The sequence below is a fragment of the Acanthaster planci genome, linkage group LG15 (genome assembly GCF_054643075.1).
Source record: "Acanthaster planci isolate LZ-2023a linkage group LG15, COTS_SCS, whole genome shotgun sequence".
NCBI classification, from domain to species: Eukaryota; Metazoa; Echinodermata; class Asteroidea; order Valvatida; family Acanthasteridae; genus Acanthaster; species Acanthaster planci.
The window spans coordinates 12,664,682-12,682,499 of record NC_141791.1 but is presented as its reverse complement, the minus strand read 5'-3'; the positions used below and the strand labels follow the sequence as shown (position 1 = coordinate 12,682,499).

General features: G+C 43.3%; 3 protein-coding genes across 3 annotated transcripts in view; 2 read left to right on the top strand and 1 right to left on the bottom strand.

The window, feature by feature from the left end:
- The window catches only part of LOC110981469 (uncharacterized), a 50,054-nt gene extending 43,576 nt beyond the window's left edge, over positions 1–6,478 (bottom strand). Inside the window, exon 1 of the mRNA XM_087146181.1 lies at positions 6,379–6,478. The gene's annotated coding sequence lies outside the window, so the exon portion shown is untranslated. The remainder of the gene's footprint in view (positions 1–6,378) is intronic.
- LOC110981467 (sulfotransferase 1A1-like) lies at positions 273–7,323 on the top strand. Its single transcript, XM_022239057.2, has 7 exons — positions 273–353; positions 2,515–2,707; positions 3,223–3,464; positions 4,005–4,131; positions 4,666–4,763; positions 5,479–5,728; positions 6,417–7,323. The coding sequence occupies exons 1-7, from the start codon at positions 309–311 to the stop codon at positions 6,524–6,526; spliced, it is 1,065 nt and encodes a 354-aa protein (XP_022094749.2). The 5' UTR covers positions 273–308; the 3' UTR covers positions 6,527–7,323.
- Positions 7,324–17,170: 9,847 nt separating this feature from the next.
- Positions 17,171–17,818, top strand: part of LOC110981506 (metabotropic glutamate receptor 8-like) — a 44,313-nt gene continuing 43,665 nt past the window's right edge. Inside the window, exon 1 of the mRNA XM_087146505.1 lies at positions 17,171–17,615. The gene's annotated coding sequence lies outside the window, so the exon portion shown is untranslated. The remainder of the gene's footprint in view (positions 17,616–17,818) is intronic.

Below are 17,818 nucleotides of genomic sequence, written 5' to 3'. Positions count from 1 at the left end.
CGTTCCCAAATAAAGAGTTAAGTAAAGTTGAAAAACTGATCGTCTTCCATTTTCTTCCTAGTAATTTCCTGTTTGAGACTGCCACCATTTTAAAAACTTTACCAAACCATTTGGTCCTTTTCAGCAATTCTCTGTGGTCTGTTCGTTTTGAAAATAAAGGTACGGATTCCAAAAGTAAGGAAATAAAAAACCTTTCTTTGGCGAGCCGCTAGCGACGCCCTTTCGGGCGACGAAATCATCACAATAATAATATATGTGTTGCAGACATTATATACCACATACATGTACGTGTATATCATTGTGCCCGTATGTGCAATTCTGCCTCTCTCCGGCCACAGCCGAATTCAAACGAGGTGAGTCCGTATTCTTTGTAATTTTATCCACCGTTACCGTGGGTCTTGATGGGTTCATGGCGGCATCCCACTTTGAACTCACACCTCGTGACCACGGTAGTTGAGTGACATAACGAACTATGACTTAAGTCTTATTTCGAGCAGGTTTTGTAGTGCAGTGTGAGAAGGTTTCTGTCTAAAGTTGCCACGGGCACGTTAAACGTTGACAACCAAAGACCGTTTTGAGTTCAGAGTTCGTATCTATAGTCGCTGACTCACACTGGGCTGGGGTGAAACCAAAGTGCACGATAACAATGGCGACGCGTGAATGTGCCAGACATGGTTTGAAGTTAGATCTGCTAATTTTTAGGGGTAAATTAAGGGAAAGAATCTTAATGGTGGCTGGTCTTAAGGTCTAAAGAGTATACAAAACCGATAAAAATAGTGATAAGTAACTATTTGGCTACAATTTCGCTTACTCTTAGTGTAAAGAACATTTTTGTGAAATACTTGATAATTTCATTCCTATGTAGTTTTAAAATTATAAATATATATTGATAATTGCGTTAAACGGGGTTTGAAGTTCGTAGATTTTGTTTGAACAGTACGGATTGCCGTCAATCGCCGCCTAACTCCAACTTGCCTTCAAAAGGAGTAACCTTTCTACATATCACGTTAATTAAATTTTAGGCAGCAACAGTCTGTGACCAACATTCTTATTAAGGGCACTATTTGTCCTGAACTCCGTTAACAGTGGTGCGCACCGGGGCTATACGCCTCGCTTGTTTGGCAGTCGGTGCTGTGCAGTTTACTCCATAGATATCTTCCTGCGCGGTTAAATTTACCTTCAGTGTATAGGCCTATTGGCGAGTCCGAAGTCCCACCCCTGTGTAAAGAGTTGTTATATCGATCTTCCTGTGCTGATCTTGATGTAGGCCTACCATGACTTTGAATTGTTTGGAATTATTCTCAGACGTGTACAGTATATAGCTTTATAATAGTCAACAGACAATCCGTCTGCCAGTGACAGAAAAGTTTCCAGGATATTTCTTTCCAGTTTGAAGAAAAAATAGGCAAAAAAAAAAACCCAAAAAAAAAAAAAAAAAAATCAAAACAGATTCGGAAGTAAGAACATGGGTAAGATTTGAAGCTTTGCATGGTGGGAGTGATACACAAAAAGGGGGAGGAGGAAGGCCAGAGTACACTGGCCGAAACGTCGAGACCTGCTCTCACCGGTTCTTTTCAGAACCACACCTCTTCACAAAAGAGATATTCCCCACATGGTGTACCCGCAAACCTTTTTTTGTGTAAGAACATGGGGTGAGCGAAACGGGAAATAACGTTTCCAAATTGACCTTTATGACTGGCTCTTTAAAATGGAAAGGAACCACATTTCAACAAAGGGAGACACTGAGCGAGGATGCCACCTACCGAGCCTAGAAGTTCAACAGGGAAGGCAAAGTGATTATTTCTTTGCCGTTTACATAGGGGCTTGTGGTAAAAGGTGCGTTTTGCAGTTTACAGTAAAAAGGATATGCTATAGTAAAAAGCCAACGAAGCTGAGAAAACGACTCTCAAACGGATCCTTTGTATAGAACATGGAAGGCCCAGTCATTATTATCAAATCTATCTCTTATCAAAATGTCAATGGAAATATTGACATAATATCCCGTAAAGTTCATATATCGGTATATAGCATACATTAAAAAAATGGTACGCGCACCCCGCGCTTTTCATTCATCCATTTGTTGCATATGCGAAAACGCAATCGGTGTTGTATTAAATTTGCACACGAAAATAAATCCTGCTAAATCCTTGCTGTTAAAAAAATTCTCGCACTGCTTACTCATGTCTGCAGGGCATAGGATCTCAAGGATGTTCAAAGGGTTTTCAAAGAGTTTATCTTGAAAAACGCGAAATCTCCCTGGCGGTCGATGAAGTGTTTAAAAAACTGTATAGTTGGTCCAGTCGTCCGCCTGCGGACGACTGAGCCCATCCAAGGAACACGAATTTTAACCTGTCTGGCTTCATGGGAGTTTAGATGGACCTCCCTTTAGTAACATAGCTCTCTACAAAGTAGAGTAGAAATATCCAGTACCAATCCAATTCACCTCATACTACGGTACACCGGTGTATAGCAGGGCTGGAAAAGTTTACTGTACACGTACAACTTCATTTGAAGCCAGCAGACGGGTCCCTCAAAAGACTGGGAATGACAGAGAGAAAAGATGAAGTTGATCAACCCGCCGAACCCGGCACGGTCAAACTTTACGGAGTGACGTGGCCATGGTTTGTCACCCAGGAAGCGCTGGACGCACTGAAGGACTACGACGTGTGGGACGATGACGTGTGGATTGTCACCTACCCAAAAGCAGGTAAGTGTGATACTTGAGCGTCATTCACGTGACAAAACAACAGAAAAGATGCTGGTAGTCCTTGCACGTAAGACCATGACATCATTATATTCCAGGAAGCCCCGATAATGCCAGCAAAATAATACAATGTGCTGTTTTGCATACACAAATGTTATGAAAGATGCCAACAAAAAGCTTTTTGTGCTAGAAATGTACTGGCGCGATCCAGCATTCTGGAGGGCACAATGCCTGGGAACACAGCCTATCGATCTGAAGGTGAAGCTTTTAAAGACTATTTAGCCGTGCCGGGAGCTAGAGCAAAAGAGGGATCTGTTTTCCACAATGCCTCGTGCACCTGCGCCAGCAATTTGCTGTCAGAGGGGGAGACAAACAAAACAAAAACGAAGCTAAAACATGACGATTGCAGTGATGTTGCAAAACGCAGCAAACAAAGAGAGTGATATGCAAAGAGGTAACGTTTTGGGAGTTCTTCTCCAGGTATCTGAATGACCTTTGAGGAATCCCTTCTGATTCAGGCACACACTGGGCCATGGAGATTGTCAATCTTATCCTTGTGGACGGCCATGAGGAAAGAATCAACCGCGCCCAACAGTCCCACCCGGTGGAGTTCGACCTCAGCCAGCCAGGAAGGTCGGTTTTTAAGGAACCCCGTCCCCCGCAATACAAGGCGATGGCGCAGTGGACAGCCCCGCGGGTGATTATGACGCATTTAACAGAGGAGCTCATGCCCAGCCAGATATACCAAGGGAAAGGAAAGGTGATGCCTTTTCCCGTAGAAATCAACCTATCTCCTGTTAATATCCCAATTCAAGGAATCCCTACTTGAAGTTTATTCCGAGAACGACTCGAAAGCTAAGCCCACGAGCAGTGCGCTCAGAGCCTCATAACCTGTAGTGATTACATGCATCGCTCTGGAACGTGTTTTTCTTTTCTGGAAGTGTGAGTTCTGAATGGCTGCTCTCAGTATCAAAATTCAACTGACAATAACTTGTTTAGGGGTCATAGAGACTTTCCGTCTTTCTCAGTCAGAGGGAGGTCTTTTGGAAGTGTTTGTTCTCAGAATGGTTTGCTCTAAGTTAGTAAGGCTGTGTAAACTTCCATGTTTCAAAGCTGGAAGAACCTCAATTGCATCTACGCAGGTTTACTTCCAGCCTCGTCCACAACCACCAGACACGACCTAATACTAGGACGCTTGAACACAAAACCTTAACACACGTACACATGCCCTTGCTGTTTTGGAGTTGATTGGTACGCATGGAAGCTTATATTTTCAATTGTATTATCCTCGTCATTGAAGGTCGTGTACGTCATCCGAAACCCAAAAGACACGACTGTGTCGAACTGGAACTTCGTGAAGCCCATGAAGTTTGATTCTCGGTACGAAAAGTGGGACTACTTCGTCAAATTGTCTTTTTCTGAGGAAAGTAAGTTCATTTAAGCCGCTAATATTTTGGGGACGCAGTTAAATCCATGCTCTTGATTTCGACGCTGGGATATCCATGTGCATTTCTCTGAAAGGTAGAGGTCAGTTTGTCTTTGACTATTTGTTTTCCATTTGAAACAAGAAACTCCCATAAAATCTCAACCATGGTGCTTTCCAATCGACCTTCTGGATGCTCATCTCTAATAATAATGTACAATTTAAGAGAATGCCCAACGTCTTCTCTCTTTTATTGTAAATTAGGTATGAACTCTGGAGAGCCGTTAATGCGCTGTCCACTTAACTTCAAATGAACAGGAGTATAAAATTTTTTAACTGGCTTTTCAGTTCCAGCAGATGAGAAAGGTAAAATGAGCAGTAAGTAAAAGACGTTTACTCTGAGCAAATTCATCGCATGTAGAACTGATAAGACCACTCACTTCATGCACAGAGATTATCTCATTTTTTGCTAACCGGGGGCAAATGACACATTTAAAACAAAAATCTCTGTCGATTTATTTTCTTCTTTATTCACAAGTGGTGTTTGGGTCGTGGTTCCCCCACGTTTTGGACTTCTGGACTAAGCATCGCTATGACAAAAACTTCTTATTCTTGAAATACGAGGACATGATAAAGGTAAGTTGGGGGGGTATGAATGCCTTTCAATTTATTGTAAGAGCATCACGCAAGAGAGCTTCTTCACGCAAAGATCTCTGTATATAAAAAGCCTTACACCAATCCATCTAGCCCCGCCCACTGTGCAGGTTGGTGGTTGCATGTCTTTAATTTGTTTCTCTCTGATGCCACACTGCATTTTCCAACCAGGTCGGACTTTTTTGTGCATCGATCTCGGGCATTAATCAGAGCCACTGTTGTGATTGGCCAAATAACCGTGGGTGCCGAAGCCGCGGGATTATAACGGATCAGTCTATTTACATGAAAATGATTGTCATGTAAATAGACAGATAGACTGATAAAGTGACTAAATGTTGGTTTTGCACATTCTGCGCCAAACGCGCACGTGTTGCACACATTTCGCCCCTACGGGATACAATTATTTACCACGTAAAAAATCAGCCTTCTCGCTTTTTAAATTTCTGATTAAGTATAACCAAAGATATGAGACAATATACCTGCAAAAAGATTGTTTAATAGTGGGTCAGCGTTAGTCACATAAGATTCAGACTGCATTATCCACGCGCCCCTTTTGTGATTCTGGAGAGAACTAGGAGTGACCGTTTTAAACAGTTTAAAAATCTGGTGACTTGTTAGATGTGCATGATTGAAAATAGTAAAGACATTATCTTGTTTTAATCATACGCTTTGCCAAACTTGGTTCTTGATGATAAAGGACAAGAAGGGAGCAGTCATACAAATAACCGATTTCCTGGGAAAGCACCTGTCGGATGACGCAGTGGACCGGGTGGTCGAGTTCTGCAGCTTTCAGAGCATGAAGGCGCGATTTAACCTCTCTCAGCCTAGCGCCAAAGAAGCGCCACCATCGGTTCCACCGAGTGATCAAGAGAGTGCGCCCCCTGACGATCAGGCAAAGTCACCTGCTGATAAAGGAGGCTTAGGGGCCCCTTCGATTCTTAGGAAAGGTGAGCTTCTCCAGTTCGAAAGAATTGGTAAACGTAGTGTGATTTTTTTAGAAATTAAACCGACCGAACCTGTTGCTAGAAAGGGTCTTTTCTATAGATATTAAAATGAGGAGACAAGGGGGACAAGTCCAGTGTTCTCCTACTTCTTGATGAGTTGGTTGACAATGTTTATTGGACTGATCCATAAAGCCCCACCCCAGGATGTTTTGATCATTCACACGGCTCGTGATTTATTTTTGACATATAGGTTTTGCTATACAGGTTTCTCTGTTGAACATGGTGTAACATGTACATTAATAAACAGCGCATTTATCTCGTAGCGCATTACCTATTTGCATAACATTTTCACGCATTCAAGCAGCAGCGCTGGGGGAGGGCCGGTGCCTTTCCCAAACTTTTGTGAAGGGAATACGCCACAGCTACTGACCCACAGATCAGTGTGGTTTACATGCTGTCCTGAGCTGCATACATTCAGTGCGCTCATGTCACGTGTTGACCCGTAACAGTTGTTCAAATTGACTCTGTCAAAGGAGTACTCAGTCGACAAAAAGTACATGCATTTGCCCTGCCTCGTGCCCTTTTAGGGCGGTGAGAACCAATGAATCATTCCCAAAAGTCTCCAACCTTGGCACTATGTAGTGTCAACTTACCTCTTGCGTTCTGCTGCTGTATCCTCTTGCATTTTCAGGAACTGTTGGAGACTGGAAGACGATGTTCACCGTTGCACAGAACGAAGAACTGAACGCCCTCTTCAGGGAAAAAATGGAGGGATCAGGATTGACTATAGAATTTGAATGAATGTAATATGTGGAGATTAGAGATGATCTGATCGGTTCGTCTTCTCTTTTTGATTCTTTACAACCAGAACAAGTTTGTACACTCATGTATCTCTTTTTAAGGCTAGCTGGGCTAGAAACCAAAATGTAAATAAAAGAATATAATGTTATTAATATTATGTTTAACATGTTGTTATGTTAATTATGGTAACAAGGTTCAGGATAATTTCCATTTTATAAAGTAGTTCGGTACATGTAAATGCAAAAACTTAAAGGAACTTATTTATTATAGCACAGGGAGTTTAGACAATAAGCCAACGCTTATACTGGGTGTGCCCGTGCAAAGAGAATGCAATTCACGATTCAGAGAAAATGATAATGCATACTGAAACACAAAATTCACGAATTCATGAACTAAGAAATTTGTTAAATCACAATGGACAAATGATCATTCTTAACTTAAATTTTCAGATGTTATTAACCTCTTTGCTTGACAATTACGTTAACATTCGCTGAATTATCAGCAACATAAACCGCACTGAGAAGCAGCTTCTTTTGAAAATAATACCTAACAGGTTATAATTAATGTCAATGGACGGACTGATTGATTCGGTTCCTAAGTAGGCTCCCCTCTCTCTAAGAGTTGAAAAGTGAAGGGAATGAATTTCTGTCAGCTCTTCAGTACATAGGTTTGTTGTGTTCGCTAAACTCATTACATGTATATATTCCATACGAGTTAAATTGCACTTATCTGGAGTGGCCAAACATGTGGATTTCATTTCAGTCAAGAAATAATAAATATGAATTAAGTGAAGTGAATGAAGGTGCAACATGCTACACAGGTCAAGGTCTTGGCGATTTCCAAGAAGACTGTTTCTCTTCTCAGTCGTTAATTACACTTTGTAAAGTCGTTGTTGGGGGCGTGGCTCATGCCCCCTGATTTGCATCCTATAAGTTTACCCTCCTATCACAGACACCTCAAAGTTCGTCCATAGGGAGCATAATACATCCTTATCACAAGCGTACTGATCTAAACCGCGTTGTGCTGTTATCTGGAGTATCTGAATAGGCCAATCCTGTGAAGGGCGATTTTCCTAAATCAAGTTCATAGATAGGGACCCGAGCCACGGTTTTTTGTTTGGTTTTCTCATCCGAGGCGCATTCAGTCTCTGTTTGCGGGACCTCGTCAGTTTGCCTTGCACTCTAAATCCAAACTGCCCTAGTCTGTGGCTATGCAGTGTCGTTAGGGTAAAGTCTTTTAGGTAAACAGATCGTGTAAGAGACAGAAGTATTGTTGACCGGTTCAGATTCGTTTTGTTAGGAAATCCAAGTGGTGTAAATCTCCACTGGTGATCAAATTGCTGACTGAGGCATTTCAAACTCGTTTGTTCTCTGAATCTCCACCAATAAAATTTTCTATACGTTCAGGATTCTAGCGAGTCTGGGCACATTTTACAACAGCGTCGCAACACACAAAAGCACCCCAGAAATTAATGTGAGTTTTTTTTATGATAAGAAATTATTTAATGTGTCGACTGAAACTGTCATGAATCAGTCAATGACTTTTAAGAGCACCTCTAAGGCCATTTCGACTTGAGGGAAGAGAGTGCGATTTCCACCGAGAGCAACCATGGACGCGGGCAGCAAGGCACGGCGGAGGAAGATCTCATTGGACAGCAGTCGCTCAGCTCTGACCGAAAGGGCTAACAAGCTGGAATCCCAGAAATTGCAGAAGCACCTAGCGTCGATGGAGGCCAACGCGCACAAGAACATGGTATATCTGTTCAAACGACGGCTGAGCACCCAGGACGTTCTGGCCTGCCTCCAGCGGCAGGAAGGGGACAGCTGCCTGGCCAATCGCGAAAACAGACCGCGACCACCGCCGGCAACCGCAGCGGGCGACCGTCCACTCAACACCGAGAGGAATACCGGTGGAAGACCCGGAAGGGCGCGGTCCAGGTCGATGGACGGCGCGGACAACGGACAGGAACATCGTGATACACCCACGGCATCTATTACTGGTCTAAGAGCAGAGGCACTTCAGAGTGACAAATCCGGCGGTGAGAATATCTTTGAAGATTGTCTCCAAAACTTGAAAATCGACCAGGAGACGAGCGACAATGTCTCAGATTTGAAAAATAAGCCTCTGCCCCAACTGTCGCGTCCAAAATCGGCACCGCTCCGATGGCGTCGTCACGCAGAGGATACGGTAACAAGTTCAGCGGACTCGACCCCCGTAAACAGCACTGTACACACGAGTGAAATTGCCTCCCCAAGGGATCAGATGAAAACCTCGCCCTTGCGCCCAGTTAATTTCCCCCAAGAACTGCCAACACGGATCCCACGTGGGATGCGCATGCACCGCCCGAGTGACCGTGGTGACACAGGGTCGGAAATTCCCGGACTATCTTCCCCCGACGGGTTGGGAAACGCAGCAGAGAGTGCACGAGGCGGAGCACCTCAGGCTGATGACCTGCTAGCACAACACGGAGAGGTTGACTCTTCAAAGGAGGGTTCTAATTCTCCGGGACAACCTCAGAAACCTCGACTATTGACCCGCGCGGAGAAGCTAGGAATCCGCCCCGTCCTCCTCAGCAACGCAGGAGGAGCCAACCATCAGAGACACCAGCGTTCAATCTCAGTCACTATCCGACCCACGGTCCTTTCATCGGGCTCTCCTACCTCTCCGGACGCGAGAAGTCGACCCAGCACCGTTGTCCCGCGAGTGAGGAAAATATCGGCAATGAGTCACATCGAGTTCATGAATGATGCCATCAGGTCGAGAGCGTACGGCTTACCCGATTCAGATTTGTCTCCGAGCGGGGAGGCTCCGGTGCTGTTACCACCCCGGCCCCACACTGCGGGTGGGGCACGGAAATTACACCAGGCCCTAGCCAAGACAGAGCAGAGACTGGATGCAAGATTGCAAGAATTCCTAAAGCGACCGCTGCCTGGAGAAACAAAACATGACCAGCTAATGACAGCGGTGCCATCGCCTTAAAAACGAACTGGAAATAATACAAATTATTGTAGCTTTACTGCTTGTGATGTTGGTGTGGTTATCGAAAAAAAAGTGTAATTGCTAATCTTGTAGCATAACCAAATTAAATTTAAATGAAAGCATTTAATGGAAAAAGTGATCACAATAATTACTTAATAAGTATACCTTCCGTGATTTGAATTGTCGAAATATTATAATCTCGACAATTCAAATCACGGAAGGTATACTTAATAAGTATACCTTCCGTGATTTGAATTGTCGAGATTATAATATTTCAAAATAGTAAGTATTGCAGTTTTTTGTACAAAGAAAGTGGAAAAATGACGAAATATAGACAGCAGAATGTGTACATATTTATAATACATTTAAAAAAATCCCTAAGCTGGGAAAAACCCAATTAAATGGATTTTCTGGAGTGCACGAATAACATTTTTGACAAAACATGGCAGCGTTAAAGCTTGGGACTAAAGATAAAATTGTTCAACCAACGATCACACGATCTGAAGATATACCAAAGAATGTTACCCGAAATACCTAACATAATTATTTCAAACTGAAAAAAAAATGTCGCAGGTCACGCTGTCTTTAATATATTCCAAAGCCAACAACTTATTGCCGGAAGATAAAAATGACATCTGCACTGCAGAAATAAATTAATAATTATAAACAAGGCATAGATAAGTATGTTAATGTACAAGTCTCCCACATACATCCGTACTGCTCATGGGATGATACTTTTGTTGCTGGTTGGAGAATTGCTCAAAGGGGCGTATCCAGCAGGGAAGGGGAGGGGGTAGCGAGTTGCCACTCCTTGAGAATTTTTTATCGACAGCGCTAGCCGTTTAGAAAACGTACTACCACCTTTCTTGGTGGTATGATTCTTTCACTGTTGACAAATGAAGAAGTTCATTTTCAGAAAGAAAATTCCATTTTTGTCCTCTTTCAATCCAAGACCTGGATGTAGCACTGGAGTTGCTCCGTCGATCGGATTGTCTACTGGGTACTTTGCTGGTGCTTTACCCCCGGGATGTGCATGGAGAAAGCTGATTGAATGCGAAAGCTCATCAGTTAACTTCTGACTGCGTGGAGATCACACTAATTCCCCGCGGCACTTTACCTGCGAACGGTAACCGAATACATGGACGTGTGCTTCATAAACCAGTACTAAATGGAAACAACCTTGGCCACCGACTATGGCAAGCAATAACACAATTTCCTTTCTAGGAAAGCCTATTCTCTGGGGAATCAGAACCACTCTAATTTGTCAGTACTCACTACCTGAAGCTCATCGCCTTCGGAACGCGATATATGTAGCCTTCAGATTGGACAGGTTCATATACACATAGTCGTGGATCTGATGGTCTTGGGGGGATGACTTTGGTTGCATTATTCCCATAACATGACCTTCTACGGACTTCCCCCCCCACTTACTTTTGATGTCTACTTGAGCAAAAGACCGACAATATCGACGAAAAAAATCCTTTGTTTCCTATGGACTTTCTCATTGACCCGGCAATATAACATTATATCTGCATTAAACACTTCTAATAGCCCGAAAAAGAGGCAAAAAACAGAAAACTGTAAGGACTGAAGGAAACGGTGGTTGTTCCTTTAATTTGTACGCTGTCTTTCGTGGTAAATTCAATCAAGTAAACAGATGAAACTTGAGTTAGTTCGATACTATATTGGACATTCACTATCTGTTTTTGTCTACAGGAAGATGTTTGACATTGGATATTCACACTGGTTTGTACGGAAAATATCTCACTGTGAGGGGGATCATATGGACCTCGTACTTTTTCACCCCGAGTCACCCTATTCAGTTAAATGCGGACTGCCACAGCTGCCGTGCCCCAGGCTGAATTCGTTGGGTCAGTTTCCAGCTTGCGCAGCTATAGTTGATGCAAGGTCGTTCTCGCAATATCCCGAAAATGAAATATTGCTGCAGAAACACATTCATATGTCCGATGTCCTACGTCAAACTAACTATTCCGCCACAGTGCACAATTGTGTATACTTTACCACGTAAGGCCCCCCCCCCAAAATACTCGACCGATCTCTGGTTAGACAAAAGTTCCAGAATGGATGCAGCGGTGCTTTTTTGGGGGTGGGGAGGAGGGAGTAGGGTTGGCTGGAGACTGACAACGGACACGGAAATGAGTGGCATTTTTAATCACAGAGCAAAGGCTCGTAGTAGCCCGTTGCACGTCATGCCGCCATTGTTGTAGATCCGCTGGCTGCAACTTTGTTAAACCTACCCATGGTCTACTGTTTGTATTCGACATCAACATTACGCAGTCGTAAGGGATCTAGAGCTACCAACCAGTTAGTCTGTTTCCCTTGAACAATTTGCCCTTCTGACTTGTGGACTTGTGTCCGGGAGTACAGTCAGTCTACTCGCGAACATTCAGGCGCTGCGGAAATAGAGGGCGCTGTTTTGAAAATTTTGCACGTTCAAAGACCAGAGACTTGGGGGGGGGGGCTAACAAGGCATGGCGTTCCGTACTTGTGGGGACAAACACAGGACATTTCACCTATTTTGTAGGCTTCAAACACGTTATGGGGACAGATAATGTCCGAACAAACGAAGTTGTCCCCTTAACCCAGTGAAGGCTTACCAACCCCAACACGAACCCTATAGACTGCTACACTGCTACAGACTATAGGCACAGAAAGTGAACAAAGGACTGACGACCGAGGACACAAAGAACCGAGGACACGAACTATCTTTTATTCACTGGGTTTGTCTGTCCTCTATGGTAAAGGAAAAAAATGTTTTGCCAACTGGGGAACCCCTGTTGTTCTTCTACTGCCTTTTCATACTTCAAGGCCTCAAGATTTTGTACGATTGTTATTTGGAGACCCTCGGTTAGGTTAATCGGGGACCCTAAAGAAACTCAGAAAATGATATACACAGTTTTATTTCATTGGCATTGTGACACCTTCATCTTTTTAAAATTTCGTGACCGTTTGTTTATAAATTCGCTTTTCCTCTGTTTTACTTAAAGAGTTACAACAGTAAAATCCAGTTGCCCTCTGAAAGAAAATCAGCTTCCATAGAGACGAAGGGCCCTCTTTATTATCCAATTTGGTCTGCTAACTGACAAGGCATGAAGCATAGATGTCTCTTCGGTCACAAACCATAATACTGAGAAAATGACTCAGGCAAGCTGTTTAGACGAGGACGTACTTACAGATGAAGTTACTAATTTTGTAATAGAAAAAAGATGTAAATGCCTACCCAAATGGCCATATAAAGTGCAATCGATAGTTCATGATCACCAAAGTATTACTTGGGAGTACTACTGTCGCGTATCACCGATCGACGGCCTTGGGTCGACCTCGGCACAAGTAATATGGACAGCGTCTCAAAGGTTGTACGGAATGCGTTGATACAGCGTTTTTGTGGCAGGGGACCGCGCATGGTGATAAGACTTAAGAGTGACCTGCTTAAGCCTCGGCTTCTAACTATTTAGATCGATTAGAAAGCGATAAACGTTTAACACAAAACAGCGACAGGCTTGTTTTTCTTTAGAGTTCGTGAGGCTTGCATCAGTGATATTATATTAATTGGAAGTTAGCCGTGTTCGAGGAGGAAAGTGGCTGCTGTTACACCGGACCGGACCGCTCTCGGGAGATTTGTAGCCGTTACAGGTTAGGTGTCTTCTACTTTCGCTGATTTGGAAATGGAAATGCCTATATCCAGTTATCGTTGAAGGACCGTAGTGAGACTATTAGGCCTATTCTATACGTCTTTGGGAAGTGAATTCTTAATCCATTCGGCAACTTGAATTACTATTGCACAAATGACTCTTAGTGCACGGTTTGCTCTTTTTGGGAGTCGAATATTTTTACCATTGTGCCGTGCACTTCTTGGAGTTTTTTTTCATCCAACTGCTGTCGCGATTTGTGCACAAACAAAGGAAACCTAAGTACGTGGCAAACCCTGGCCTGCTCGTGGGCACTATGTGCTCCCACCAGTACGTAATACCGCGTCCTACACATACTGGGCGTAACCAAAACCCCCTGTCAGCAGTGGCTCACAACGGTGTCCTCGGATTGCCTATTACGTTGCCTATTGCCTATTACAGCTAAGTGAAGGTGGAGTGTGACCAGGCGAATAGTCATCTCTATGATCGTGTCTTTAGTATTAATGCTCCATCCAGGACTGGTGCATCGATAGACTGGTTCCCTTCCCGTACGTAATAGGGAATGGTAGCGGGTAATAAATCAGGCAGAATCCTTCTGGGTGGTGTATGTACACGAGGAAACGATGCCCGCTCAACGCACAAATCAAGCAGGAGCCGATAGCATAGTTTGCTTTTTCTTCTTCGTTACTAAAAATAACTTCACCATAACTTGTTCATTTATCTAAAATTAAACCTAATAACCACTGATTTGAAATAAATTGCCCTTAAGTAATTTACCAGTGATAATCACTGAAAAATAAATCACCACACTGTAATTAACAGAGGCTTAGCAAGGATAGGTACTAGTGTTTCACTCGCCTACGCGCTGAATGTATTTCATGTTAATGCATTGCTACTGGCCTGACAAAAACTTAAATATTCAGCATCTAAACTGACAGGGCTCATCACAAACGTTAAACCGCAGCTAGCTACTGGTCCATATAGGGACGGGAACCAGTCCAGTGCACCGAATAAATTTTGCCCAAGTTTATGCACATTATAACCTTAATTAAGTTACGTAGTTAAGTCCACTATGTCTGATCATGAAGGTTCTTGATTCACTCCCAAATATTAAAGCAGGCAGTTGGAAACCACATGGTGAACAGCGTTTAAGCGTTGTGTTCACGGCAGTTGGAGCCGCGTTCCCCCGTCAATCCAACACGACAAAGCCGAGTTTCAAATAATACTAAAAGCACATGGGTACTATTAACCATTACATTTCCAACAAGCTTACCGGAACCTCATCAAATCTCACATTGACTGTACTCTACCGTCTGGTACGAAGTGAACAAACGATGTTGTCGAACTCGGTCCATCGGAGACCGATTCAGAGTCATGTAATTTTGCCTACCATCTTCTTATTTTAACGATAATAGCCGTTTCTATAAACAGCCATTGACTCTATTATCATAAAAATAAAAGATGAGCCCCAGAACTAAAGCATAATGTATCAAATGTTGTGCTTTTCGTGCGGATTCTCACCTCATGAACATAGTCCATCTGAGTTAACGGTTTAGCATCATTTAAATTGTGCACATTCGAAATTGGTCATGCTTCAGAAAAGATTTACCATTAGTGCTGATCTGCTTGGGTAGTAAAAGTATGCTCCTTTTTCAGAGACCTGTTTGATGGCAACAGGATCGTATTATGTAGTATTATGCGATTCCTCCCGTACGTGTATGCGCACTGTGCTTCGTATGGCTGTCTTTTTAAAAAGTTAATCACTGTCAGTCAGATGCAATTAATCGGATGCTGTCCCGGTATGGCCTTGTCCAGGGCGGTTTGCACGGCCGTACGCACGCAAACCACGGCTAACAAGGTGCCACCCTTGTCCAGTACAACGGCGAACCACAACGAATTCCCTGTTCACAGACTCACAAAGGCTATATACAAAACGAACCACCGCAGACATGTGCGTATAGGTGAACATAACCCCACGTACGTACGTGCGTCAGCTGTCCGAATCATGATGCCGAGTCGAAAAACTGCCTTGTAGGGTCGGTGTCTTCTGGGTTTAATTTTTTTTGTTTTTCATCCACTTCTGGGCGAAAACGGGGGGGGGGGCTCAGCGATATGCGGTTATGCCATCATGAATAATTCAAAGCTACTCTAGAGCCTCCATATAAATCGTGCCTCCCGAAAAATACCAATTATTAATTTTTGTGGACCGATCCTGAGACTCTTTGTCAAAATCATCGCCCAACGCCTTGATCAAGGCCATCCCGGTATCATGCGCTCGGTTTAAGTATTCAGTGCACTGAAACGATTCCCTTCGGAAAATTTTTGTCTGTTTAGGATGAAAACATGAATGGTAACCATTGGCAACTAATGCAGTACTGAAGACTGCAAAGTCCTTTTTATGCATGCCATATGAACCATTGTTTATGGGATATTTACGGGGCTCGGGTGTCGTATATACATGCCATTAAATCTACAACAATAACATGGTCGGGCGCTCCGTACATTAGCCCTATTGTGTGCCGTGGGCATGATCATGTTCAAGCTAATAAATTCCGCGCTTGCGACCATGACAGAGTTTCTACATTGAGTTTGTTTCAAATTTAAGAGGCTCTTTGTACCACTCCGAGCCAAATAACGATACGAGACCTTGTATACAAGTTATGAGTACATCTTGTCGTACGTTGTGTGAAGTGAAGATGATGTAAATTACATGTTGGGTTTATGTAACAAGAACACAATAACTAACCACCACGTGGGAATTAACATTCTTCAGTTGTCGGTAATAGGCGTGGGCCTACAGCTTGGCTGTTCATGACAGTTTGCACATGGACTGGGAATTTACGCAGCGGGCGCAGGACGACGATAGAAGCCAAATCGATACAGTGAAAAAAACTCATTATTATCATATTTTCAGACCCTGATTTTCAAAACAGGTGATACAAGCATTGAATTATTTGTTGGAAAAACATCCCTAACTGGTAGTTATCTCATTAGATGCAGTGTTTTCATGTTTCATTGTGTATAAAAACGGGGCAAATTTTTGTTTTTGAACGGGCAAGTCAAGTACACCGTCCCCTGCTGAAGTGAAATAATTTAGATGAAGATACATTCTACAGGCAGAACTGCGGAGCCTGCCTAACATGACGTCTGACCTATGTTTCACTCCCATTCGACTTGTGGAAATTAACGACTTTAACCGTGCGTGGTGGTTACTTGACCAGACCCTCGTGAACCGTACGAAATTGGCTTTAGCAACTTGCTGATCGTCTGTTGAGCCTTCTCGTTTTGAAAACTTCGTTTGCTCAAAATTAACAAACAATCACATTGAAACTCTTTGTGTGTGCTCTAGAAGGCTTAAACCCCGGTGCTGAGTTGGGTCGGGAAGAGATAAAAATCTAGCAGAAAACCGTCAGTAAATCTAAAACCTTCACAGCTTTCTTCACCACAGTACACTTTTGAAAACATTGAATTTTTTGTTTCGAGCCTTCAAAAATCGCATCAACACCGAAACAAACTACCGCTTAAGTAAAGAGCTTTCCACAAAAAGTACTAGTTTTGACGACTCTAGTACTATTTCTCAATGTTATTTTCACGAAAGACGTTAGGAAAAGGCCTTATCTTACCGTGAAAATATTTTGGGCAGGTATTTTTATTTCCAAAAGATGAAAATAAAACGTAAATTTTTATGAAATGAAGCAGCTGCTTGCCTGGCACGAATTCTCATGGCCCTCAGTATCCGTATGCAAATGACCCTAAAATGGGACGCGAGCAGTTAATAACTTCCTTCTGAAACATACGTGGCCTGCCATCGACAAATTCACGTGTTTTTTTTTATCAGAAGAAAATAACTGTGCCTAACTTCCGCCATGTGCTACACCCGCTGGCCTTGAACCCCCCCCCCCAAAAAAACACTACCCAACAAATACGTCTGTCAATACCCAATCACCGACAGGGAGACGGTGGTTTCGTACATCGTGGCATGTTCTCTTTCTGCCATTATTTCTTCATTGTTCACGCTGCAGGCAAAGCAAAGCGGGAGGTGCCATTTCAGTAGCCCTTTCACATTTCCACTTGGACGGAGACAATGGAATAAAAGAAATTCAGTGGAAAAGTTCGCACTGGTATTCTTTGAACTTGGGTCATGACGCATGTACGAGGGACCAGACGAGCCAAGGGGAAAGGTGGATTATTATGTTACGCGCATGGCTTGGGCAGTAACGACTAGCTCAGTTTAGCATGGCAGATTAACAAGTCCATCCCGTCATTTGGCGGATTCTACGCTCATGCAGGTTTCCACAGTTTCGCTATAAATGTGGGGTATGTATATAATGGCAGCAATTGCTGATAACGCAGGTACTTAGCTGGATAATAGGCTTAACTGCTGCTTCGAAATCTACAGGACATGAAAGTCGCAGTGCCTCATACACATTGCACATTTACGGGTGAGGACAAATGCTGAGGTAAGTTTTTCCTGTTGGTTCTGTTTGACTCAGTTCACGTAGTTCAGTTTGTTTTAGCAGTCGCGAATGCCCACCTGCAACGTTACTCATTAAATTTTACAGCTAATCTTGTTTGCGCTATGTATTCTTCCCCTTGGGGCTCTGCATCGCAGGGGCAAACTGTCGGCTTTCTGTCACAATTGATGTTGAATGCGCATGCAGTC

Bases quoted from the DNA above. Each gene is read 5' to 3' on its own strand.
- LOC110981467 (XM_022239057.2), top strand. From the start codon at position 309: ATGTGCAATTCTGCCTCTCTCCGGCCACAGCCGAATTCAAACGAG. The intron at 4,132-4,665 runs GTAAGTTCATTT...TTTATTCACAAG, and splicing joins ATTGTCTTTTTCTGAGGAAA to TGGTGTTTGGGTCGTGGTTC. The intron at 4,764-5,478 runs GTAAGTTGGGGG...TTGATGATAAAG, and splicing joins AATACGAGGACATGATAAAG to GACAAGAAGGGAGCAGTCAT.